Consider the following 27,351-nt stretch of genomic DNA (forward strand, 5'->3'; position numbering starts at 1 on the left):
GACAGGCCCAGATGAGCCCTATACTGGACACCCCCCACCAAATATGTTTAGAAAGTAACGCCTCCCAACGCGTTTCTTCTCCAATCGCAGAGATTCATCAGGGGAGTTCCAAAAGTCCGTGAGCTAAATTTTGCTCAGGTATGTAATCTTGAGGAAAACAGCAGTGGCTATGTGTCCTCTGGTATCAAAGAAGTTTCTGTGTGGCCGTCTGCCACAACCGGTCAGTGTCTCACTCACCGGTTGTGGCAGACGGCCACACAGAAACTTCTTTGATACCAGAGGACACATAGCCACTGCTGTTTTCCTCAAGATTACATACCTGAGCAAAATTTAGCTCACGGACTTTTGGAACTCCCCTGATGAATCTCTGCGATTGGAGAAGAAACGCGTTGGGAGGCGTTACTTTCTAAACATATTTGGTGGGGGGTGTCCAGTATAGGGCTCATCTGGGCCTGTCCTTGTAAGGACAGGAGTCAATGCTGGGGCACGACAGGGGAGTAGGCAACGGTTCCCCACCCCTTTACACATTGCTCCATTCATCTTTCTTGCTGGACCCTCCCGGGGACCCTTATTCATCTATGTGGTACTCCAGTCTGCAATTGGTGAGACAAAACCAGTTTTTTATCTGCACTGTTATCGACGTGAGCACCTGTGTTTATTTGTTTGTTCAATTTTAAATATCATTAGTAAAAGTTATGTTTTATATAGGGGTTATACTCTTCTAGCTGATACTTAAGTACTTTTTGATAAAGATTCCACATTGCATCACTAAACACTCCGGGAACACTTTAGATGCTACAAATGATGTGACAGGTTCCCTTTAAAGCAAATCTTGTACCCCAATTAAAAGACACCATTTTTGAAAAAAAAACAAGAAATTGCCAGCCTTAGAAATCAAGTAGAAGCGCCAAGCTCAAGAAGTGCAGCACAAAGTACATCCGAGAGGGTAGTTTGCCAAGTATTATTTTTAATGACAATTATAAAAAGATGGAGAACATCTCATTTTGAGACTACTCATTAAACAATATCCGCTTTCAATTAGAATTTGAGAAGATAATGGCGTTTTGCACTACAAAACAAAACGCCTCCTGCGTCGGAAACACTCAGCGCGCACGGGCAGAGCCTTATCCTAAAGTCACAGTCGGCCATTATTTAATTTCATTATTTTCCATGACTGCCGCCTCCACACCAGATGCTGCCGTGATCACTACAGCACCACAATGGATTTACCATCAAAACTGTTTCCCAGCAGGCAGAATTTAGTTCAAACCTTTGTCCAAAGGTCAGAAAAAAAAAAAAAGATTGCTGCTCCAAAAGCAGTGCCAAAACTGTCCATGGGTTGTGTCTGGAGGTGAGCACATAGATTTGCCAGAGACCACCGGAGTGGACCCCTGAGAACCACCTGATGTCATGCGTCACACCGGGGCTGCCGGCATGTAGGAGGCAGTTCGCTAGGATTCACGGGTCCGCCAAATTGATGCAAGCATCTCCAGTTGTCTGGTAGTGCAACTCGGCACCACTGAAAATAGACAACCTGTAGACAGGAGAGGCGCTGTTCTTCAGAAAAGAGCCATGCTTAACCAATTCTGGACAACCCGTCTCTTCAATGTGTAGAAGGCCATGTCGTGCAACCAGCATTTAGATAAGGCTCTAGTCGTACGTGCCCGACCCATCCAACCATTGTATGTACCACAACGTCCAAGTAAAAAAAAAAAAAAAATATTGAAAAACAAAATCATTTCATTGGGTCAAATATCACTGAAAATATTAACATTCCTCATTCCAAATTGGGGGGAGGTTAAAAAAAAAAAAAGTATGGTTGGGGAAATTGAAAAAAACGCATAGCAAACTTATGTGTATAAAAAAAATATATATATTTATATACTTACAGAAAAACAAACAAAAAAAAAGTCAAATTTATTCAAGAAAAACTAGAAGTTAATAAAAATTAGCAATACACAGAAAATATACACAAACAGCAGCAATTCTATATAGTGACTTACGAATGAGGAACGCAGCGACCGGGAGAGGAAGCCGCGCACAATGGCTTGTCAGTCAAAAATATATTAAAAGGGGGGAAAAAGAAAATGGGGTAGGTGAGAGGGACAGTATTTTACTGTACAAACTACAAACAAATTTGGGGTTATTTTCTTTTTTTGCATTTTTTTTTTTAACTTTAAATAATAATAAAAAAAAGAAATTAAAAAAAAAATGATGCCCGAGTACAGGGTATAAGGGTTTTTTCCCTCAGTGGTTGATTTTAAATATTAGTGTTTTTTTTTTTTACATGCATCTGCTTCCTGTTTGTGTAGCTCACTGTTCGCTGGCCGTGCCAAATTTTTTTATTTTTACATTTTTTTTTTTTTTTTTTTTAAATTATTTTAGTCTGCAACGGTCTTGGGCAGTGAAAGTCAATTGCAATTGTAGAAAGTGAAATATAAAGCAAGGACTTTAAACACTGGCCCTGGAAGAAGTTTGTGGTTGTCATATTTTGGGTTTTGTTTTGTTTTTTTAACACATAGAGATTGTTACATTTATTCCTAAATTGCCATTTTCCGCGAAGAGTTGTGCAATGCTTGTATCAAACACTAGGCAGTCGCTGTTCATGATGGCGGTGGCAATGCCCTCGTGAATAGAGCGTGGCGTCGCCTCCCAAGTCAATCGTCGCCGGTGACCGTTTAGCTCCAGGCGGTAAGCGAAGTTCTCGGCTTGCTTCCGTGTACCTATTAGCTGCACGATAGCAAAGAATTGTTGGTGACCGTCGTATTTTTCCTGTTTCTCCAAGACCAGCATAAAGTGAAACCCAAAACAGGACTGCATCATAACCCAGTCCACAGCCCCGGGAAGGTTAATGTCTGTGGCGAGAAACACAATATCCTCTCCTTGTAACGTTGTTATGGATTTATGCTGATGCATAAGATGTGGCATCACGGCATCCAAGGACCCTTGCCACTTGCAGGAGGCTCCGGGGCAGGGACACGAGTACGGTCGGAATTCGCACAGCTCTTCGTGGTCGGCTTTCTCCGTGTGCGGCAACGTTACCTCGCAACCCGAAGAGGCGTATTTGCAGGGAAATAGGACAGAGTTGGCGACTTTTTCCATTGCCAGGTTGCGGATGGATCCCAAGGGCCCTCTGCAGGTCGGGCAACATGTGAGTTTGGGGCGACAGTTGCTGCACACGAGATGCCCGCTCTGACATTGGAGGATCGGTGGTAAGACATAGTCAAAGCACACGGGGCATTCGAACAGGCTCGCCAAGTCATTGTTTGAAGCCGTTGTTCCAGTCAAGGCTGGCACCCGCTGGGAAGGTGGACACTTTGACGTTCCGGTTGGGATGGCTGCAGCAGTCTGACGGCTCATTTCTGGAAAGAGAACAGAAGCAGTCACTTACAGAGCAAGCGGAGAAACAAACAGCAACAAGAAGGAAGCTCAGGCTGACAGAAGGATGGGGGTCCTGGCACAAGGGACTGCAGGCGAGGGCACTTAGTTATGGCCGGAATAACTACAAGTCATGGCAGAACTATGCCTGCAGGAGCAGCGGAGGCTCTAGTGCTATGGAGGCTGGGGACTGTAGTATCACACTGCACACAGGAGCAGCGGAGGCTCTAGTGCTATGGAGGCTGGGGGTTGTAGTACCACTGCACACAGGAGCAGCGGAGGCTCTAGTGCTATGGAGGATGGGGGTTGTAGTATCACAATGCAGGAAAGATAAAGGGCAGTCAGCATTTATATACATAGTCTGCACCTGGGGAAAATAAGGATTCAGCAAATCGGCATTACACAAACACTAGCTTGTTCCCAGCCTAATGAGCGGTGACCTCTGCGCTTCATCCAGCACTTTCCTGGCAGTCTTACATCCATGCCACCTCAGGAAGGCGCCCCTCACATCCCCTGACACTGCTATATACACCATGGCTGTGTTCCTTGTTTTTCGACCTGACCTTGCAGATGCTCGTTACGCTCAGTCACATGAGACATGCCTGTACGGAGCGCAGGTACACGTCTGACTACAGCTGGGTCACTCCACTAATGACTACCTAGTCCACAGCAACAACTATTAAGAGCAAAGTTGACTAACTGGTCTAAAAATACCCGACCTGCACACACCGGCGCCGTGACGTGGAGGCCACACCATAAACCTCACTCCCCCCACAGGGCTGGCGTTAACCTACTATGGGCAGATTCCGGCATTTCTCCGCGTTGTTCTGCAGTCCGGGATGTTTCCATACGTTTTCCTCATGGCAATGCTGTATGTAAACAGCCGGCAGCACCTGCGGCCTCAGTCCTGCTCTCGGGACAGGCTTGCAGCACATTACATCACTCTGTTATTAAAGTCCTTATTCAGGAGAGTGCGGAAAGCTGCGCCCGTGCCCCGACAGTCTCACTTTTTCCCCGGGTCCAGCATACATGCTTCCAATGTATACTCTGCATCTTTCTGGCATTAATTCAAGGAACACGTCATGTCGTAGCGCAGCCTGTGCAAGGTGTCCGATGCCGGACGGCCTGTGCATCAGGGGGCAAAGTAACCACAACCCACAGCATCTGCAGAAAATTAGAAGGCAGATCAGGTCACCAGAATTCCTAGCAGCTCCCCGCACCCCCGGTCTGGACAACAGCACGCCACTGTCCACAACAAGCAAATAGCTGCACTCCTACCGTCGCCCCGTGTAATCCGTGCAATGACAGAAGGAGACTCGGTTCCTCTGCAGTCGGGAAGCTGCAGCCTCGGGACCGCACGGAGCCCGAGTGCATGCTGGAGCTGAAGTCTCAGATCCACCTGACCGCAGCGCTGCAACTAAAATCGGTCAGATATTTTTATGGCGTTCACACTAGTACGGAGCCACATGTACATTGGGGGCCGTCCGAAAGGCCAGAAACTAAACATGATGGAACACCGAGATGAAACATATCAGCAGAGACAGGACACCTGCAATACACAGAGTCCACGATCCATCACAATCATAATATCCTAGAGGTCACAGCTCCCGGCACTGGACTAGATCAGAACCGGCAAAGGTTACTAACCAGGTCCACAAGCAAGAGAGCCGATGTCAGCCGAGCAGTGGGGCAGAGGCTCAGCCGAGCAGTGGGGCAGAGGCTCAGCCGAGCAGTGGGGCAGAGGCTCAGCCGAGCAGTACCCAGATGTGACCGCCTCACCCCTGCAACAACAAGGCCAGGGACCCCTGCTACAAGGTGAAGCACAGACCCGGCCAGGGACCCCTCGCTACAAGGGGAAGCGCAGACCAGGCCAGGGACCCCTGCTATAAGGGGGGCGCACAGTGGCCAGGGACCCCTGCTATAAGGGGGAGCAGTGAGGCAAGGGACCCCCGCTATAAGGGGAACGCAGACCAGGCCGCACATCACTTCCTGCTGCACCGCGACATTCCGTCCCATCATTGCCGCACAGGTCGGCCCCGTCCGCGGTGCGTTACCTTTACGCTTCCTCGGGTCACCCCCGGACAGGCACGTGAACAGCACCCCTTTCCACGAGTAGAGCACGCCGTGGGTCGCTTTGCCAGTCATGGGTTGGACAGTTCATAGCGGAGCCCCCTCCCCTGGTGAAGCCGCAGGAGTGGAGGTCACAGGCAGGGAGCAGCGGGTGAGGCGCCGCCACCGCCCAAGTCAGCCCCGTGCTGCCCGCGCTCCGGTCACATCCCAGGAGAAGCGGCCGCCGAGCGCCGCACACCGAGGACTCACTGCAGCTCTGCTCCCAGCGCGAGCCGACCACACCCGGGGCGCATGCGCCGTCTCCTGCCCACTCCCACACGCCCCTCCCAGGCTCCTGCAATCAGCTCACTGGTCACAGGCGGGAGGCCGGCGCGGGGAGGGTTAATGCGAGAGCACCAAAGCGCCCCTTCCTGCAGACACACCGCTCCTGCAGGCCTCCAGCAACCAGGTCGCCCGACAATCGGGAGAGGCCTCTGGACACGGCCGACCACTCCTACTCTTGTATTGGGGGGAGTACACGTTGGATGCAGCTCCTGGGGGGCTTTTAGGAGCCCCCATCTGCTCCACATTCCCGTACAGTCAGCAGATCTCTGTTTTCAGCAGTTATATAGGATTCCCCTTTGTTCTATTTGTTTGACATAATGAAATATGAATAACAAAATAAATGAATAAAAAAAAATAAAAAATAAATTCCACCCATTCACTTCTATGGGGTAAAACAAGAATCTTCTGGAGCGCTGACAACTAGGCTACGTTCACATCTGCGTTGTTGGGCGTAGCGTCGTCGACGCATACCGACGCATGCGTCATGCGCCCCTATCTTTAACATGGGGGGCGCATGGACATGCGCCGGTATGCGTTGTATGAAGCATGCGTTTTTTTGGCGCACCAGACAGGGCGCAGACGACGCTACAGGTTGCAGTTTTGATGCGTCACATTTCCGAAGAAAAACGCATGCAACGCACCTGCGTCGTAAATGCGCCAAAAAAACACATTAGTGTCTATGAAAAACGCATAGGGCGCAGTTGCCGGCGTTGAGCCGCGTTTTTTGACGCATGCGCCTTTTGACTAAATGTATTTTTTGGGGGGCGTTTTGGATCTTCAATTGTATAGGACAACCCATGCGTCAAAAAACGCTGCGTTGTGTATGCGTTTGACATGCGTTGTGTCGACGCTGCGCCCAACAACGCAAATGTGAACATAGCCTAAAGGAGACGGCAGCCAACCCCCCGGAAGCATCGGCCGTTCCCAGCATATACGGGGCCTAGGGCAGCCGACCCCCCGGAGGCATCGGCCGCTACCCGCATATATGGGGCCTAGGGCAGCTGACCCCCAGGAGGCATCGGCCGCTACCCGCATATATGGGGCCTAGGGCAGCCGACCCCCAGGAGGCATCGGCCGTTACCCGCATACATGGGGCCTAGGGCGCCCGACCCCAGTACACAACTATTCTGTGTCCTGAACCAGCTCCTAGCAATGAAGTTTTATCAAAGCCAACAGGAAGCATCCAAAACAAAGCAGTTTTATTTAAAATCCAGGGGTGGAAATGGACAGATAATGGGACCAGCCTGAGAATCTGATGATTTAGGGATTATTATGGTATAATCTTATGCAGTGGTCAAACAAACATACAAGCTATTGCCTGAACATCAGAGAAGACCCTTTATACGTGGGTACCCGATCTGCAGAACATCTCTCTGTCCATAAAGTCCAGGCCAGTCCCCCAACAGCACGAGCAGAACACACTGGGCCCACGATGCATCGGCCAGCCAGGACACGGCCCTGTTGTGTTCCCTGCGGTCATAGAGACAACAGCCTACGGCTGGATTACATGGCTTATAAGATATATATATATATATATATAAGCAGCATCAAATACTACCTTACAAAACATGCAAAGCTCTCCCAACCAGCAATCCAATGGTCACCAATGATAAATTCAAGAAAAGGAAAGCGGCAAGCTTTTTTGTGCTGCTTTCCTTTTTTTGAAAATATATATATACACACACATATATACATTCACAACGCAATAAGGATGGCATGGTGCAAAAGTGAACACGTCACCATGTCAGTCCTCATGGATCCAAGGAGAGAAGCATCATAAATCCCCCCAATCTGATGAGATCCCCTTCAAAACCAAATTTACTTCTGCAACAGGAAAGGTTTTGCTGCTCAGACCTCATGATTATGTACACATGATGCCCCGGCCGCCATGCATATTTCATAGCGAGAGAGTGGGGTCTTCCTTCCCTGTAAGGCTACTTTCACACTAGCGTTTTTTTTGCATACGTCGCAATGCGTCGTTTTGGAGAAAAAACGCATTCTGCAAAGTTGTCTGCAGGACGCGTTTTTTCCCCATAGATTTACATTGGCGACGCATTGCGACGTATACACACACGTCGCAACCGTCGTGCGATGGTTGCGCCGTGTTGTGGCGGACCGCCGGCAGCAAAAAACGTTACATGTAGCTTTTTTTTGTGCCGACGGTCCGCCATTTCCGACCGCGCATGCGCGGCCGGAACTCCGCCCCCACCTCCCCGCACCTCACAATGGGGCAGCGGATGCGTGGAAAAACAGCATCCGCTGCCCCCGTTGTGCGGCGCTTGCACAGTATGCGTCGGTACGTCGGGCCGACGCTAGTGTGAAAGTAGCCTAACTTGGATTTCATTGCTATACATCTACAATGATAATATTCTGTATACCACTGCAGTTCAGATTCCAGTTCTCAGCAGAGATCTCCAGGACCACCACTTCAGGACCACCACAGCCTTCACATGTGTTATGTACACAGCCCCTGAAGTATAAAGAGCCCCCCTCCCCATGGTGGTGCACGGGCACCATCTACTCACCGAGCACTCAAATGGGGTTTGTCCTTCTGCAGTCGATGACATGGTCACTAAATAATGTCTGAAGGCTGCCTCACTGCTTGTGGACTGCGTAACCTGTAGTCCTCCATTCTTTAGCACCCCGCAGACCTGCCACAAGTACAACTCCTTCACCCAGTACATAGATGTGCACTCTTATAGAAACCAACGTTGCATCTTGCCAGCACAGACCGCTGGCTGAACTACCTGCAGGACACCCGATCTGGGCTCAGTGACATTTTCCAGCCAAGAGGGACCGAACTAAGAGCACAAGGACGTCTGGAGGATTCACATAGGCTACGTTCACATTTGCGTTGTTGGGCTCAGCGTCGTCGACGCATGCGTCATGCGCCCCTATCTATGGGGGGCGCATGGACATGCGCCGGTATGCGTTGTCATGCGTTGTTTGGCGCACCAGACAGGGTGCGGACGACGCTACAGGTTGCAGTTTTGATGCGTCACATTTCCGAAGAAAAACACATGCAACGCACCTGCGTCGTAAATGCGCCAAAAAAACACATTAGTGTCTATGAAAAACGCATAGGGCGCAGTTGCCTGCGTTGAGGCGCGTTTTTTGACGCATGCGCCTTTTGACTAAATGTATTTTTGGGGGGCGTTTTGGATCTTTAATTGTATAGGACAACGCATGCGTCAAAAAATGCTGCGTTGTGTATGCGTTTGACATGCGTTGTGTCGATGACGCTGCGCCCAACAACGCAAATGTGAACGCAGCCATACACAGAAAGAAGTCACCTGGCAGCACAGTCCTATATAGTGCAGCACAGTCCTATATAGTGCTATGCACGCTCTCCGCTCATAGCCATCACCTGGCAGCACAGTCCTATATAGTGCTATGCACGCTCTCCACTTATAGCCATCACCCGGCAGCACAGTCCTATATAGTGCCATGCACACTCTCCGCTCATAGCCATCACCTGGCAGCACAGTCCTATATAATGCTATGCACGCTCTCCGCTTATACCCATCACCCGGCAGCACAGTCCTATATAGTGCTATGCACGCTCTCCGCTCATAGCCATCACCTGGCAGCACAGTCCCATATAGTGCTATGCATGCTCTCCGCTCATAGCCATCACCTGGCAGCACAGTCCTATATAGTGCTATGCACGCGCTCCGCTTATAATATATATTTATTATCTCATTGCAGCCAGTCTACATTCCACAGTTTACATCAGAAACCCTGCGGGCTCGCCCAGGAAAGTCTATGCCCAGCATTACCACCAGTGCATATGATAATAATGTGTTGCTGGTCTATAAATAATGCTCTCCGTGTGAAAAACAAGATAATCTTGTAGTCATGATACCTTTTAATGGCTAACAAAAATAAATGATGCTACAAAGCAAGCCAACAAAGTTTCTGAAGAACCACAAATATATGCACAAACCAAAAAACAAAACACATATGATCTATAAAACATGAACTTGTGACCTGCACAAAATGCTGTGTCCCCTACCACAATGGGATACTCATGGAAGCACAGAGTATTTCAGGAGAAATGTGCAAAGTTCTTATAGAAATTAGTCACTGATCGGTCCTCCTAGCTTGTTGTATCCTGTCTGGCTTTGAAGACATTTTGGGAATGGACACAAATGGCAGCAAAGACACAACCATTTACGGTATATACCACGTCTGTGCACTTTGTGGTCAGGGCCACATGGGAGTATAGGAGCCATGTTTTTCTTTTCTAAATTACAGGCACAATTCCTGCACCAACTGCAAGTGTCTGGTTTTTTTTCCAACATCAGGTATTGAATAACGCCTGTTGGGAAAGCAGAGGTTGCACATCACTCACTACTTTGAAGCGGCTCATTATTGAATCTGCTATGAACAAGAAACTGGGTCCAAACAAATGGCTGCAAAAAACAAAAACAAAAAAAAACCCTCCAAAAACTCCCAGAAAAAGAAGCACTTCCCCACAGGGTTTTCACTAGAAAACTCAGTCAGGACAGATCCTTCATAAAAACGAGGATCCAAAGCCGAAAATTACATTTTGGAAGTGATGGCAATGAGAGCGCTGCTCCAAAACTAAAATCCACCTGATCTGAAGGCATCAGAAACAAGGATGTAATTTTCCCCCTCTGCTGTCGGATTTCAGCTGGGAGCGCAGACATTTGGGTTTCAGAGGTATGCAGCATTAAGGATTTAATAAGTATCACTGGATCCAGAAGACAGAATACAAACAATGGCCTATAGAGCGGCAGGTAACGGAGCGCTACTCACAGTAATTGGATATTGGGCTCGCTGGCGGCTGACTGCCCTTTACCGCTGGTGTAGGACTAATTTCATATGAGAAGTTTACAACCCCAACTCATAGCCCCCCACAACCCAGCGTTCAGGGGGCTCTGCAGTTCTCACGGATAGTGCAGTGGATGGACCACTGACTGCGCTCTCAGGGAATCAGGTGCTGCTTCGTACATTGCATTTGCTTCTGATCTGCATGAAAATTGCGTTTCACAGGACCCCATTGTCATGCAAAAGATATCTAGATTTTCCAGTCTGCAGCAAATTTGACAGTTTCAACTATGAATATGTCGGCTTGATGGAGAGAAGACTTGTGTGAAATTCAAAATCATATGCAAATAATCGGAAAACACATCCAGAATAGAGCAACATGGAATAACTAGACCTGGCCAACAAAAACAGGTCCTAAAAAACACCTTAGAAAGCTCAGGGCATGTTCTGTTCAGTCCATCACAGACGTGCAATATATTTTGACAGCCATCACTCCCATAGGGGGCGAGAGGTCGGACTCAAGTTGTACCTGTGCATGATAACTCTGGGCTGAGGTTGGACAAATAGCTACTGACTGGCTGTGAAAGTTCTTAATCCAAGGGCACCCAAGGATCGTGCATTTAGCCTTAAGTGCATGCTGGGAGCTTTTCCCATAGGACCCCGTTCAATAGACGGAAGCCAGAAATTTGTTCTTATGGCCTTGTTCTGGCTTGCAGGAGGCCTCCACAAATACACATATATACATTTCTATCCACGCAGTATGGACTTTGTTTTTTTTTTGCAATGGCTCTTCATGACTGGCCACTGAGCCTATGGGCCAAACAGTGGCCCATACCCAGGTCTGCACATGGCCTGATCACCAGAAACGTAGGAAACAGATGACAACTAATCTGCTGTGCACTATGACATCACCAGACATTATAATTCAGCACATCCCTGGAGAACTGATGATGCAAGAGAAAGAAGAGGACAACCAGAGCACAAGGTACAGCAGGTGCTTTGCCTACAGTTACCTCGGACGCCATCATATTGAAGCCTGGGTTTACACCATGATTGTGTCACATCTAACATGCAATTCTGTTACCATCCAGACCGAGTACAGCCACAAAACCAATCATCTATCCAGTGACAGCTATACAGCTGCACGCCGCTGTCACCTGCACAATAAGCCAGATTGGGTTTCAATAGTAGAGATGATCTAAGATCACATCGGGTGAAGTCATTATGGCTCACTGTCGGCTTACACACATTAGCAGCAGAAACTGAACTGTAATACACGGGACTTGTCTCCAAGCTGGGCCCCTCCGGCTGTTGCCAAACTACCACTCCCAGCATGCACCAGCTGCTGTAGACAGTCAGGGCATGCCAGGAGGCTGGAGAGCGATAGTTTACAGACCACTACTGTGCCCATTGCTAGCTGGAGATTCGAGGTACATACATACAGTATGGCGGATGCTTCCCAGGAATGCTCGCTGGCTGCGGTATCATGTGGTGCAATGCACTGTCAGTCCTCTGAACGCAGGCACCACGGATGGGAGCGATTATGTAGAATTCACGGGATTTAGGATTTTTCCAGATAAGATTAAACCCCATTGGACAGAAAGATGAAAACGGTAAATCATTTTGTCATCATATCCTCGTTTCGGAGCAGTCATAAGGAACCTGTGTAGGTGTTTCCAGCACATAAAAGACATTCTGAAGAGTTTAAACGCAGCTCTGTAATTGAGCACTAAAGGCGTTACCGATGTGTAATAAGCTATATGTGACGGATGTCAGGGACTGCGACATGCACAATCCTAGAACAACGTCCCCAGCATCAGCCACAGGAGCCAAGCTGAGGGATTGCATTTCCACACACACAGCAAACTCTACACAGGGCTCCTGATGGCGACCAGAACCATCCACAACGCAATCCAGAATCTGCAAAGGACAAGAAGAAATGAGCGATTCGATCGCAACTCTGAGCCACCGCACAGTGAAGATGCCCACACTATTGCCAAGGTGGCATCAACAATCCTCGTTGGCCAGGAGACTGCCATATTTTTAGGTCCAGCAACTTCACAATATACACCTGCATTTCAAGTCCATGGCTTACTGTGAGCACACGGCACTTCTGGGCTGGAAAATAACCTTCAACTAATTCCCAACCTGGTAGCATAACGCAGATTCTGATGCATGTACCATGATTGAGCATACACAAGAACCACAATATGTCCGACTGTAAGGGAACGGTTACACTTAAAGGGAATTTGTCAGCAAGTTTTCCCTACCGCATCCGAAGGCAGCATGATGTAGCGACATACTATGATCCCAAGTTTTGGGTTTGTTTTTATAGGGTTTCAAGAAGATGGAGGCGTACTTACTGATCAGCAGCCATGAGAATCCAGTGCATTGCTGCTTCAGAGGACTGCGCCAACTAAGGAAGCGATGTTTGCACCATCTAGAAGTCACAGGACCGCTGAAGCCAGGGATTCGTTCCTGAAAGGTGACTGGAACAGTACAAGCTGAGTTTTCTGCGACAACACACTTGTCACCTGACCGATCGCAGGTTTCGGTAGTCCTGTGACTTATGAATGGAGCAAACATCTCTTCCCAGTCGCACTAACCTCCAGAGCGTCATTCACTGCATCCACGGTGCTGCGACTAGGGGAGCATCCATCCCATAGTTTATTCTAAAAAAGGTATTAAAAAATAAAGAAACAAGACAGAGAACACCTTTAAGTGCATGAAAAAAAACCAAACACTATTCTAAGCATCATATTCCCAAAAATTTATATTTTTTGGGGGAAGAGGCAACAAAAGTGACCTTGACTGCGCTTTTGTGCCCACTTCAAAAAGCCAATGGCCCACTTGACAGATCTGCCTTGAATCCCATTTTTTAGGGCTTCAGGTAAAGCCCCGACATGTGGCAAAAATGCAAAATGGTCTAAGGAGCAGAAAATAGGCAGAATAAAGGAGATACTCCGCTCTGAAACCATTTTTACTTCTAACATTAATCTGGGATCAAAATTTAGAAACTAAAAATTATTTATTTGGGTCCCAGATGTTTTTTTTTCTCCTAGTTTGGGACACTGCAATATCTACAGTCCTAGCCAACATGGGCGGATTTGTCACTCCATAGCTGAACCTGTTTCCAGGAACAGTGCCCAGCGCCAGCTTTTTCCACTGTTTATCAGCACTGCTAACAGATAGGAGCAGGGGCCCCTTCCCACGGACATCACATGACGGCTGAGAAACAGAATTTCCTCTGCTTTCTGGGTACCTGTGCCATCATATTTATGCATGACCATTGGGCCTCATGCATCATCCTCCTATCCGCACCTCCAAAAAGACTTTTCTCCGAGCTTCCTTCAGTACCTTGGTCATCTCCACCAGAGACTGAATACATATACTCCTAAACTTTGCCTCAGCATTAATAAACAAGCAAAAGAGAAAAAAAAAATTGTGGTGAGCAGCAGAAAAGAAGAAATCAGATCTCGCTGCTCAGTATCACCATTGCAATTTAGCAAGTCATTCAATGCAAACACTAGAACAACCAAGCATGAAGACATAATAACCAGGCCTGTCCTTCGCCTGCAGAGGTTATACCCAGGAGCCGCATGCTGGGAACAATAGATGTGTCATGGACGACCCCCGCCCCCATATTGCAAGACCCTTGCAAGAATTGCCAACTGCCATTGTCAACAGTGGATCAATAATAAAATTTTTCATATTTTTTTTTGCATAACATTTGAGAGTTGAGAGTGCCGAATTTCTTGTCTTAATATTGGGAGTGGTACCCTATTCGTGCACCTCATCATATACGGAGTGCCGTGCAATTACCTTGTCCTTGCAAGAATAAAGCTAGGCCTCCCATGCTGGCATGCAAAAAACCACCACGACAACAAAGCCCGCACACAAGATCACATCCCAAGAGATCAGCACCCGGCCCGCTATCGCACACTGCACATCCCCTTCGGTGTCTCCAAACAGGAATGGAGATCAGACGGGGATCCTCGAAAGGCAAAGAATGTGTGGATTGCCAGCAGATAAATATATTTATGCAAATCCATATCAACTCTGCAAATTAGGATTAATCTGCACTGCAGACACATAGCGGCTCTAACACTATACATACAGGAAGTAAATATCATCATAGGAAGGACGTGCAAAACAGTCTCACCACAATATAGGAGGTGCCGGCCCAAACATGCATCACTAGTAAACAGGCCACCAACACTGGCAGCAGACAAGACCCTAGAGATCAGGTATATGAGGTGCAAGTATCAGACATGACATGTATAAATAAAACCAGAGCCCCCTTATAACCAATTCACAACATCCGGAGGTGACAAGTGCATTATTATCTGCATACCGACACTGCAACAAACTGCTCCATGTACAATGGAAGCCAGGTGCCGCAAAAATAAGTAACCAACATGAATCTTATACTGTCATAAGTCTATGGGCCAGGACAACAGACGATCACACTCCGGGTCAGAGCTAAGAATAAGAGCAAAAAAAAAATACAAAAACTATAGAGCCGCTATGGCTGTGTACACACACAGATGAGATATCTGGGCACAATATTCACATGGATTATCCACCAGGTGTCAGCAGAATAGGAGGACCCCGCACACTGGTCCATGAGGCATTACACAATAGGTATAGTACCACACGGATTATAGACAAACCATGGCCAAAGCGGTAATCCACTCTGCAAACGTATCCGCTGGCACCGCCACAGATCACCAGAACGGAAGATTTAGGATTTCGGTTCTCCAGCAGCCACAAGTTGAACGTATCAAGCATTCGCATAGACCACCAAGTCGTTCGTGTTTCTAATGGTCTAGGAGCAATAATGGGGCTGTAATCCGCTACTATGTACCCCATACCGTACCTCTCCTGTTTACACCAACGATGTGTGGCTGATAATGAATCCAAATAAAAGCGACAATCGATCGCTTGACTTGTACGTTAAACGATCAACTTGTGCAAAAGAGTCATTATTCTAATAGAACCGACGCTTTTATTTTTCAGAAAAAAAAAAAAAAATCTCTCTAACCCCAGCGCTCACATTCTGGTGGTCTACAAAGTTTTTGTTTACAAAGTGGCACATGACATCTCCAGCCAATCAGTGGGCTTGGTGGCCACATGTTATCTTCCACTGGCGGTAAAACCACACAACTAGAAAGGCGTGATCTGCATGAGTCCAACAGGCGCCATTTTGCTGGATCCCTTTGAAGACTTGAAGCACACACATCCCTGTCTTAGGCCATCATCGCCTCCTGCTTCCGTGTGGGTTTTCACTTTTTCCTTCACTGAGGGGGGAACCAACCATCATGAGTCTCGTCCACCCCTAACCACCCGCGACGGACACTTGTCGCCCCGTCCATGCCCCCCAACCGTGACGGATGCTAGTCGCCCCGTCCGTGCCTCCCACAGACGCTCATCACCCCATCCACACCCCCCCACCCGTGACGGACGCTCGTCGCCCCGTCCACGCCCTCCCACCCGTGACGGACGCTCGTCGCCCCGTCCACGCCCTCCCACCCGTGACGGACGCTCGTCGCCCCGTCCACGCCCTCCCACCCGTGACGGACGCTCGTCGCCAAGCCCGCCCGCCCCCCCATGAGACGGACGCTCGTCGCCTTGTCGTCCGCGCCCGTGAGACGGACGCTCGTCGTCCGCGCCCGTGAGACGGACGCTCGTCGTCCGCGCCCGTGAGACGGACGCTCGTCGCCCGCGCCCGTGAGACGGACGCTCGTCGCCCGCGCCCGTGAGACGGACGCTCGTCGCCCGCGCCCGTGAGACGGACGCTCGTCGCCCGCGCCCGTGAGACGGACGCTCGTCGCCCGCGCCCGTGAGACGGACGCTCGTCGCCCGCGCCCGTGAGACGGACGCTCGTCGCCCGCGCCCGTGAGACGGACGCTCGTCGCCCGCGCCCGTGAGACGGACGCTCGTCGCCCGCGCCCGTGAGACGGACGCTCGTCGCCCGCGCCCGTGAGACGGACGCTCGTCGCCCGCGCCCGTGAGACGGACGCTCGTCGCCCGCGCCCGTGAGACGGACGCTCGTCGCCCGCGCCCGTGAGACGGACGCTCATCGCCCGCGCCCGTGAGACGGACGCTCGTCGCCCGCGCCCGTGAGACGGACGCTCGTCGCCCGCGCCCGTGAGACGGACGCTCGTCGCCTTGTCGTCCGCGCCCGTGAGACGGACGCTCGTCGCCTTGTCGTCCGCGCCCGTGAGACGGACGCTCGTCGCCTTGTCGTCCGCGCCCGTGAGACGGACGCTCGTCGCCTTGTCGTCCACGCCCGTGAGACGGACGCTCGTCGCCTTGTCGTCCGCGCCCGTGAGACGGACGCTCGTCGCCTTGTCGTCCGCGCCCGTGAGACGGACGCTCGTCGCCTTGTCGTCCGCGCCCGTGAGACGGACGCTCGTCGCCTTGTCGTCCGCGCCCCCGCCCGTGAGACAGACGCTCGTCGCCTTGTCGTCCGCGCCCCCGCCCGTGAGACGGACGCTCGTCGCCTTGTCGTCCGCGCCCCCGCCTGTGAGACGGACGATCGTCGCCTTGTCCGCGCCCGTGAGACGGACGCTCGTCGCCTTGTCCGCGCCCGTGAGACGGACGCTCGTCGCCTTGTCGTCCGCGTCCCCGCCCGTGAGACGGACGCTCGTCGCCTTGTCGTCCGCGCCCCCGCCCGTGAGACGGACGCTCGTCGCCTTGTCGTCCGCGCCCCCGCCCGTGAGACGGACGCTCGTCGCCTTGTCGTCCGCGCCCCCGCCCGTGAGACGGACGCTCGTCGCCTTGTCGTCCGCGCCCCCGCCCGTGAGACGGACGCTCGTCGCCTTGTCCGCGCCCCCACTCGTGAGACGGACGCTCGCTGCCCCTTCCCCACCCACGACAGACGCTCGCCGACCCATTTGGCTCCAGCACAGTTCTGGAGGAGACGGGCTCCTCTCTCCGTGACCGGCCTCCATCACTGGATTATTATTTTCTGTGAGTAAAAATAATAAACATCAAGCGCTCGTTATTTTTTTTTTTTTATCAATGGGAACTGGGAGTGGGCCGCTGTTGCTATGGTAACACGAGAGAAAGCGTAAAAAATACCCGGTGAATGGGAAGGACGTGAGGAAATGATGGCGGAGATCGGAAAACAATGGGGGAGTCAGGATGGCAGGCCGCGGAGACAATGGTGCTGCCGGTACACCGGGGCTCGGCCCCGTCCTCCTCACACAATGGCGGCTCTCACCTCTGTTCTGCCCCAGCCGTGCTGCTGTGAGGTGAAGGCCCGCTCTCCTCTCCTCCACCTCCGCCGGCCCCGGTTCGTTCCTCTTCTACGACGAGCAGCAGTTACCGTGTCCAAAGCGCGCGCCTCCGCCCGCCCTCAGAGAAAGACACTGCGGAGGGGAGCGGGAGCGTCCACGGCGGAGGCGACGTCACTGCTGTCCGTCAGCGGGAGCGCGCACGTAAGCCGCTTATACAAGGCCGGGGCGTGGACTGGCAGCAGCTCCGCCCCCCGTCGTGTGAACACGCCCACCCGGCGGCTGCCCCGTGTACGCGCTCGTTTTCCCGCTCTTTTGTTTTCTCTACCCCCAGTCGTTGTCTGTTCTGAGCTGATTGCGGAGGTTTGAGGGGAAAAAGTGGAGTTTTTACCAAATGTGCACAAGTCGGTCATGAAATATGAAGCTTTGGTAACAGAAGCCATCCTGAGAGTATTTTTGTAATATTTGTATTTTGTACATTTTGCTATATTTGAGCCTTTAGTAGTACATTTGTTTTTTCCCCATATTTTCTAGTGCCGGATCCCCATTGCTGTAGGTCTCTTGTCAGTCCTCTATGGTGGCGGCTGCGTAGAAGCCGCACTCTGCGTATAACCGCAGCGTCTGAAGGGTGACACTGCGGATGGGGCCGCAACAAGATGGCGGATATCCCAGCACAGGGGGGCAGCATTATGGGACCTAAGGAAACACGTAAGAAGAAATGAAACCCATGAGGTAAATGGCAGAAAAAAAGAAAAGTCCAGAAATCCAGGAGAAAAAGGAAACGCTAAAATGGAAATTAGCTGTGTCTGAAGGGGTAGACCAAAGATTGGAGGCTCCCTCTGTCGCTCAGGTTGGGGGCTCCCTCTGTCACTAAGGTTGGGCAGGCTCCCTCTGTCGCTCAGGTTGGGGGCTCCCTCTGTCACTCAGGTTGGAGGCTCCCTCTGTCACTCAGGTTGGGGGCTCCCTCTGTCGCTCAGGTTGGGGGCTCCCTCTGTCACTCAGGTTGGGGGCTCCCTCTGTCGCTCAGGTTGGGGGCTCCCTCTGTCGCTCAGGTTGGAGGCTCCCTCTGTCGCTCAGGTTGGGGGCTCCCTCTGTCGCTCAGGTTGGGGGCTCCCTCTGTCGCTCAGGTTGGGGGCTCCCTCTGTCGCTCAGGTTGGGGGCTCCCTCTGTCACTCAGGTTGGAGGCTCCCTCTGTCGCTCAGGTTGGGGGCCCCCTCTGTCGCTCAGGTTGGGGGCTCCCTCTGTCACTCAGGTTGGAGGCTCCCTCTGTCACTCAGGTTGGGGGCTCCCTCTGTCACTCAGGTTGGGGGCTCCCTCTGTCACTCAGGTTGGGGGCTCCTTCTGTCACTCAGGTTGGAGGCTCCCTCTGTCACTCAGGTTGGGGGCTCCCTCTCACTCAGGTTGGGGGCTCCCTCTGTCACTCAGGTTGGGGGCTCCCTCTCACTCAGGTTGGGGGCTCCCTCTGTCACTCAGGTTGGGGGCTCCCTCTGTCACTCAGGTTGGAGGCTGCCTCAGTCAGGTTGGGCACTCCCTCTGTCAGTCAGGTTGGAGGCTCCCTCTGTCAATGAGGTTGGGGAATCCCTCTGTCACTCAGGTTGGGGGCTCCCTCTGTCATTCAGGTTGGGGGCTCCCTCTGTTATTCAGGTTGGGGGCTCCCTCTGTCATTCAGGTTGGGGACTCCCTCTGTCAGACAGGTTGGGAGCTCCCTCTGTCATTCAGGTTGGAGGCTCCCTCTGTCATTCAGGTTGGAGGCTCCCTCTGTCATTCAGGTTGGAGGCTCCCTCTGTCAGTCAGGTTGGAGGCTCCCTCTGTCAATCAGGTTGGGGACTGCCTCTGTCACTCAGGTTGGGGGCTCCCTCTGTCAGGTTGGAGGCTCTGTCAGTTGGGTTGGAGACTCCATCTGTTAGTCATGGTGGATGCTCCCTCTGTCAGACAGGTTGGGAGCTCCCTCTGTCAGTCATGTTGGGGACTGCCTCTGTCAGTCAGGTTGGAGGCTCCCTCTGTCAGTCATGTTGGGGACTGCCTCTGTCAGTCAGGTTGGGCACTGGCTCTGTCACTCAGGTTGGGGGCTTCCTCTGTCAGGTTGGAGGCTTCCTCTGTCAGGTTGGGGGCTACCTCTGTCAGATTGGGGGCTCCCTCGGTCAGTCAGTTTGGGGGCTCCATCTGTTAGATTGGGGGCTCCCTCTGTCAGTCAGTTTGGGGGCTCCATCTGTCAGGTTGGGGGCTCCCTCGGTCAGTCAGGTTGAGGACTCCATCCATCAATGCTCTCAATGGCAGAATGAAGCCCAAATGCATGTCATGTGAGCCTATGAGAACAATGAAGTATACAACGGAGCTTACAAAGACACAATATCGATGTATAACCAAGGATTTGAGGGAAAAAGGTGTAGAATTAAAGGAGTTGTCTCTTCTCGGATGTTAATTTGATATGCCATAAATGTCTGAAAGATGTGACGATCCTTAGGAATTCCATAGATGTGAATGGACAGAGCACGACCAGCTGACCAATGTTGATGTTATAAGTCGGGGCCCTTTCTCCAGAGAGAATCCACAACAAAGGCCGATTCACACATCAGTGTGATGCACAGACCGGCTGCAGGTCTCTGGACCCAAATATAGGTCTATGAGGCTGTAATGTCCAGGGCAGGAGACCCGAGGCCAGTCTGGGATTCATACGGATGTGTGCATGTAGCCAAAGGGGCCACAAACACCATAGAGGTCTGGTTCGGACACTCAGCCCGGCAGCCATCTCTCACGACTCCTTCATGTGTTCTCTGATGGTGCGGAGACGACTTATCTCTTTTAACGTCAGCCTGAAATCAGACGCGCTGGATCCTTATCTTCCCTGGACATCATCTGAGAGTCAGTAGGCACTCCTACATGTTGGACCGTCATCCAAGCCCGCCAATAACAAAGATTGGAGCCAACATTGGTCTAATGTTTACCTGACATTTATGGCCTACCTGGTGGAATTGGGAACACCCCTTTAAATTTAGTCTGCCATTTTTGTCTCCATAAGCTCAAAAAAAATTATAAATCAGTTAATGTTATGTACTTAATGTAATGTACCTTATAGTGATGCCAATAAACCAAACCGTCACGCTATCACATTGATAGAAAAATTGAAATGTTATGGCTCTAGGACAGTGGTGGCGAATCTATGGCACGCATGCTGGAGTGGTCATGCAGAGCCCTCCCTGCGGGCACGTGCGCCATCGCCGTTTCACATCAGTGGACCGGGACTGGCGGGTGAGGAGCCAAGCAACTCCAGCCCCTACTTCAACTAGATGTACGTTCTTGGACACAAATCCAGCTGACGTGTATTGCAGCGCACAAACATGCCAGATCCGTGGGCCGCAATACACACTGCTGGCCAACAGCTGACTTCGGGGTACATGTGACTGGACGCATGACAGAAATGTCATGCGCCCCTGTTGCTTGAAAGCTGAAGTCGGCTGCCAGCTTCAGAAGATGATGCGCCCCGGGGGAGAAGGAAGGTGAGTAGCAGTATTTATTGTGGGTTTTTTTTATCTATGCGTTGAACAGCGGCACGGGCAAGATGGGGGACATATACTAGGATGAAGTGCATATACAAAGATGGGAGAGCATATATACCAGGATGGAGGGCATATACAAGGATGGGGGATATACGGTACATGGATTGGAGTAGCATAAACATGGATTGGGGGAGCATATAAATGGATTGGGGGAGCATATAATTGGATAGGGTTAGCATATACAAAGATGGGGAAGCATATGCATGGATTGGGGGAGCACATACAAGGATGGAGGAGCATATACAAGGATGAGGGAGTATATACAATAGGGAGCATATACAGTGCCTAAAAGTAGTATTCAACCCCCTGCAGATTTAGCAGGTTTAATAAGATGCAAATAAGTTAGAGCCTTCAAACAAGAGCAGGATTTATTAACAGATGCATAAATCTTACAAACCAAAAAGTTTTGTTGCTCAGTTAAATTTTTATAAATTTTAAACATAAAAGTGTGGGTCAATTATTATTCAACCCCTAGGTTTAATATTTTGTGGAATAACCTTTGTTTGCAATTACAGCTAATAATCGTCTTTTATAAGACCTGATCAGGCCGGCACAGGTCTCTGGAGTTATCTTGGCCCACTCCTCCATGCAGATCTTCTCCAAGTTATCTAGGTTCTTTGGGTGTCTCATGTGGACTTTAATCTTGAGCTCCTTCCACAAGTTTTCAATTGGGTTAAGGTCAGGAGACTGACTAGGCCACTGCAACACCTTGATTTTTTGCCTCTTGAACCAGGCCTTGGTTTTCTTGGCTGTGTGCTTTGGGTCGTTGTCTTGTTGGAAGATGAAATGACGACCCATCTTAAGATCCTTGATGGAGGAGCGGAGGTTCTTGGCCAAAATCTCCAGGTAGGCCGTGCTATCCATCTTCCCATGGATGCGGACCAGATGGCCAGGCCCCTTGGCTGAGAAACAGCCCCACAGCATGATGCTGCCACCACCATGCTTGACTGTAGGGATGGTATTCTTGGGGTCGTATGCAGTGCCATCCAGTCTCCAAACGTCACGTGTGTGGTTGGCACCAAAGATCTCGATCTTGGTCTCATCAGACCAGAGAACCTTGAACCAGTCAGTCTCAGAGTCCTCCAAGTGATCATGAGCAAACTGTAGACGAGCCTTGACATGACGCTTTGAAAGTAAAGGTACCTTACGGGCTCGTCTGGAACGGAGACCATTGCGGTGGAGTACGTCACTTATGGTATTGACTGAAACCAATGTCCCCACTGCCATGAGATCTTCCCGGAGCTCCTTCCTTGTTGTCCTTGGGTTAGCCTTGACTCTTCGGACAAGCCTGGCCTCGGCACGGGAGGAAACTTTCAAAGGCTGTGCAGGCCGTGGAAGGCTAACAGTAGTTCCATAAGCCTTCCACTTCCGGATGATGCTCCCAACAGTGGAGACAGGTAGGCCCAACTCCTTGGAAAGGGTTTTGTACCCCTTGCCAGCCTTGTGACCCTCCACGATCTTGTCTCTGATGGCCTTGGAATGCTCCTTTGTCTTTCCCATGTTGACCATGTTTGAGTGCTGGTCACAAGTTTGGGGAGGGTCTTAAATAGTCAGAAAAGGCTGGAAAAAGAGATAATTAATCCAAACATGTGAAGCTCATTGTTCTTTGTGCCTGAACTACTTCTTAATACTTTAGGGGAACCAAACAGAATTCTGAGGGGTTGAATAATAAATGACCCTCTGAAAAAACTTTTCACAATTTAAAAAAAAAAATAAAGAAATAACATTCTTTTTTGCTGCAGTGCATTTCACACTTCCAGGCTGATCTACAGTCCAAATGTCACAATGCCAAGTTAATTCCAAATGTGTAAACCTGCTAAAACTGCAGGGGGTTGAATACTACTTGTAGGCACTGTACAAGGATGTGGGAGCATATACAAGGATAGGGGAGCATATACTAGGATAGGGAGCAAATACAAGGATGGAGGAGCATATAGGATAGGGAGCATGTGCAAGGATTGAGGAGCATATACAAAGATGTAGGAGCATATACTAGGATGGGGGCATATACATGAATTAGGGAAGCATATACTAGGATGGGTGCATGTATACCAGGATACAGGGCATATATCAAGATCAGAGGAATATACAAGGATGAGAGGCATGTATACCAGGATGAGGGGCATATATTACTGTAGTATGGGGACATGTATACCAGGATGAGGGGCATATACCTGGATAGGAAGCATATTCCTTTATATCTGCAGTCTGGTACCCCTGTCTGTGGCTGCTCTCTGCTGCCCACGCCTGCTCTCTGTTGCCTCTGCCTGTTCTGCTGCCCACGCCTGCTCTCTGTTGCCTCTGCCTGTTCTGCTGCCACCGCCGTCTCTCTGTATAAACCGTTTTTTTCTAAACTAAGGCTTTGTGCACATGTTGCGGATTAGGCTTTGGAATTTCTAGTGCAGATTCTGCATGTCTTGGCAGAAAACGCAGCTGCGGATTTTCGCATTTTTTGTGTGGATCCGCAACGTTTTTGGTGCGGTTTTGCTGCGGATTTTCAGCGTTTATTTACCCCTGCGGATTTCTATAATGGAATGGGTACAAAAACGCTGCAGTTCCGCAAAAAAGAAGTGACATGCTACTTCTTTTATTCCGCAGCGTTTCCGCACTGAATTTTCCGCACCATCTGCACAAAATTGCGAGAATCCGCAACATATGCACGTACCCAAAAGCCTCAGTATTTAGGTAAAATTGCCGTGTTGGCACTTTGCGATAAATAAGTGGGTTTTGGGTTGCAGTTTGGGCACTCGGTCCCTAAAAGGTTCTCCATCACTGCTCTAGGATATCAGACAAAAAAATTGCTTTATCCTAAAGGGACAAATAAGACCGATCCGTAAGGGTTTACAGAGGATGGAAATCCACTCTAAGGTGACAGACTTTGGGGAGAATGTTCTTGGGAGCCAGCCATGTCTTATAGCTGCATTTTCTTAGTTATGTTTAGCCGCTTGGAAACCCTTGATTTGTACAAGTCATTCCCACACGTCAGTATCGGCGCAGTGATTAACTATACCGTCCGCACCAGCTGAGGAATTGTGAAAGAGGTTTCACACCTGAGACCATATAGCACAGATATAGAGATATACATGTCCCAGGGTGATCAGCTTCTCACACATAAATCTCAATGAGTCGAAGTGAAATTCTCATTACTCATCCCCCTGTCGGGTTCATCCATATCTGAGTGTGAACAGCCACGACGCAGACGAGACAAAACAAACCTCTTCACCATCTGTCGTCTGTCCTTTTTTCTAAAGTCATGAATAGGGTTTTACTATTAGGATTTCTTCATGTATTAGCCTGGTATCCAGGTTAAAGGGATTGTTTCAAGTTCTTATGTGGTTAAAATTTCAAAGTGCTTGTAAAAAAACAAGCAAATTGCCTCTTATTAAAAATCCTCTCTTCCCAAGGGAGGTCTCAGAGTGTAAGGAGCGTGCAGCACAAGCAGACGCCAGACTTTACTCCTTGTGGCGCTCTGGAGCTTGCCGGATCACTGGATCCGAGAATCCTGGAAAAGCACACAGTTTGGACCAGCGGCATTAATTTTCAGGAGCACACTGCCCACTGTAAATTATTAGGCTGAGATCAGTTTGCTACTGAAGAAAAGGAGTTGAGAGAACCCCTTTAAATTCATGGGACGCCCACAATGCCCAATCCCTTTTCCTGTCTGAAGCCATCTCCTCCATTCCAGCTAATGGGATTGCTGATATCAGTCTTTGCCAGCTTCCATAAGTTGGTTCATACCAGCACCATTTGGCAGTATGGTACCTCTATATCCTGCATTCTGTTTCCTTAAAAGGGTTGTCCTTGTGCCGCCCACTATCACAACAGTGCCGATGTCGTTACGACCCAACAAGATATGTGCATGATCATCAGGTTTCATGAACGTGTCTCGGTATGAATGTGTGGTCGTTTGCATCTCACCGATGTGGCAGCAAAATGATTTTACAATCTTTGGTCCAGCGACCATGTCGGTGGGACCCTGTCCATTGGACCAGAGCCCTGCAAGCCTCCTACCTTCTGGCAGGAACCTTCAGATTTGTAGTCCTGGTGCAACATCATTGTTGAGGCACGATGCCCGTACAAACAGGTATAAAGAAGTTTCAGGGTCTGATCCAGCAGTCCACGAACTACTACAGGACCAAGGTCCTGCAAGTAATTTTACTCATCTCTAGTAGCTTTGTATCAGAATGGAAGAGCCGTGATCGCTATCATCAGGTACATGTCTGATGCCCAGAAATCTATAGGTCAAAATGTTAATTAAATGTGAGAAAAAATTAAGGTAAAATATAGAAATAGTAACAAAATAACAACAAACTATAAAATATTGTAGATAAAGTTTTTTCACACTCACCCGGTTCTGATCATCGTTCGTGATGGTTTTTCGTCCCTTTGAAGTCATCTGCTTGTTTTCATCCATCATTAATTATTTGTGCTTGATTTTCTCTTTCCAACACCATCGGTATTTTACATGATGTTATTTGTTGTTACATCCATATAGCTTATTGTAAAGTAACCCAGAAGCATGATACAATGGTGAAGTAGCGCTCTCTGTAATGCTTCGCGGTTAATCTCCTGTGATTACTTGTACAAGCTCAATCATTTCATCTCTTAATAGCGATAAATTGGGCTAAAATGTATTTTTCTCTCTCGCCGACAAGCAGTAACTACGATCCCTCTGATGTAAAGCAGAAATTCCCTCTATAATGGTTATAATTCATCTCGGCATAAAAGTTTCCACATGTCCTGCTTACTGAACTGTCAGTTGTCAGGCGAAACCTGGCAGCTCCTAGAACAGGCTCTGACTTGTACATATGGGAAGTTCCCTTAAAACCGAGAGGACTGCGGGGCTGACATAATAGTAACTGACTGCGATGGCTCCGGCATAAAGACGACCGAGCTATATATAATTCTATGGCTTATTATAGCATTTCAGGAGAGGCATATTCGTAGAGGAGATCCTCTGTGAGGTCTGTTACTAATACAATTTCTAGACAGTGAGAAAAATGGAGGTTTAAGGTGACTATGGCATGCTCCAAATAGATGCTTATACGTCCAGTTTATCTATTTCCAAAGTAAGGGAGAATACAAAAAAGTTCAAGCAGAGTATTTGCCAATTTTCCAAAAAGTTTCAGGAAAATGGAGGCAGCAATCTGATTGGCTATTAGTAAATAATTTGTCCCTTCTCATCAGAGACGGCTGTTTTCACAATGCATTCAAATGATCTTAGCACCCCCAGCAAATAACAGATATAGATCCGTAAACGAGCATTAAATACAAGATGGTCAGTGATCAGTTAGTGGCTGGCAGCACACTCCCTGTTTACTTACAGTGATGTGCTGCTGACAGTGATGATAAATGCTCCTGTCACCCGTCAGCTGAGCATTTTATTTGGTGGTGTACCCATGACATGTTTACACTAGCCAATAATTGAGAACAAGCTTTTGTAGAGTGGTTGTACTCTTCACTCTGCCCTGTCCTTCAAACCGCACATTCAAGCTCTTTCCACCTCCTGTCGCCTCCAGCTCATAAATATCTCCAGAATCCGTCCTTTCCTCAACCTCAACAATCTACTAAAATGCTTGTGCATGCCCTCATCATCTCCCGCCTTGAGTACTGCAACATACTTTTCTGTGGCCTCCCTGCTAACACCCTTGCACCTCTCCAGTCCATCCTTAACTCTGCTGCCCGACTAATTCATCTCTCTCCTCGCTACTCCTCCGCTTCCCCCCTATGTAAATCTCTTCACTGGCTCCCATTCCCTCAGCGTATCCAGTTCAAATTACTAATTCTGACCTACAAAGCCAGACATAACCTGTCTCCTCCATATATCTCTGAACTGCTCTCCCCAAAAATCTTCCCTCACGTAATCTCCGATCCTCCCAAGACCTCCTTCTCTCCTCCACACTTATTGGCTCCTCCCCCAACCGCCTCCAAGACTTCTCCAGAATATCCCCCATCCTCTGGAATTCTTTGCCCCAACACATCCGACT

The 27,351-nt window shown here is 49.5% G+C and overlaps 1 protein-coding gene across 4 annotated transcripts; it reads right to left on the reverse strand.

Annotated features, from left to right (window-relative positions):
- Window positions 1–935: 935 nt before the first annotated feature.
- SIAH1 (siah E3 ubiquitin protein ligase 1) lies at window positions 936–26,033 on the reverse strand. Of its 4 annotated transcripts, none has more exons than XM_077288756.1 (2): window positions 5,433–5,722; window positions 936–3,362 (listed from the first exon to the last, which is right to left on the reverse strand). In XM_077288756.1, exons 1-2 carry the CDS (start codon window positions 5,521–5,523, stop codon window positions 2,512–2,514), a joined length of 942 nt encoding a protein of 313 aa, XP_077144871.1. In that variant the 5' UTR covers window positions 5,524–5,722; the 3' UTR covers window positions 936–2,511. The 4 variants fall into 4 exon arrangements, with proteins under 4 accessions (XP_077144871.1, XP_077144874.1, XP_077144872.1 ...); XM_077288759.1 differs by lacking the exon at window positions 5,433–5,722 and adding an exon at window positions 25,713–26,033 and having other exon boundaries at window positions 937–3,362; XM_077288757.1 differs by lacking the exon at window positions 5,433–5,722 and adding an exon at window positions 4,173–4,594 and having other exon boundaries at window positions 937–3,362.
- Window positions 26,034–27,351: the final 1,318 nt, after the last annotated feature.

Source organism: Ranitomeya variabilis, chromosome 2, assembly GCF_051348905.1.
Source record: "Ranitomeya variabilis isolate aRanVar5 chromosome 2, aRanVar5.hap1, whole genome shotgun sequence".
Taxonomy (NCBI): Eukaryota; Metazoa; Chordata; class Amphibia; order Anura; family Dendrobatidae; genus Ranitomeya; species Ranitomeya variabilis.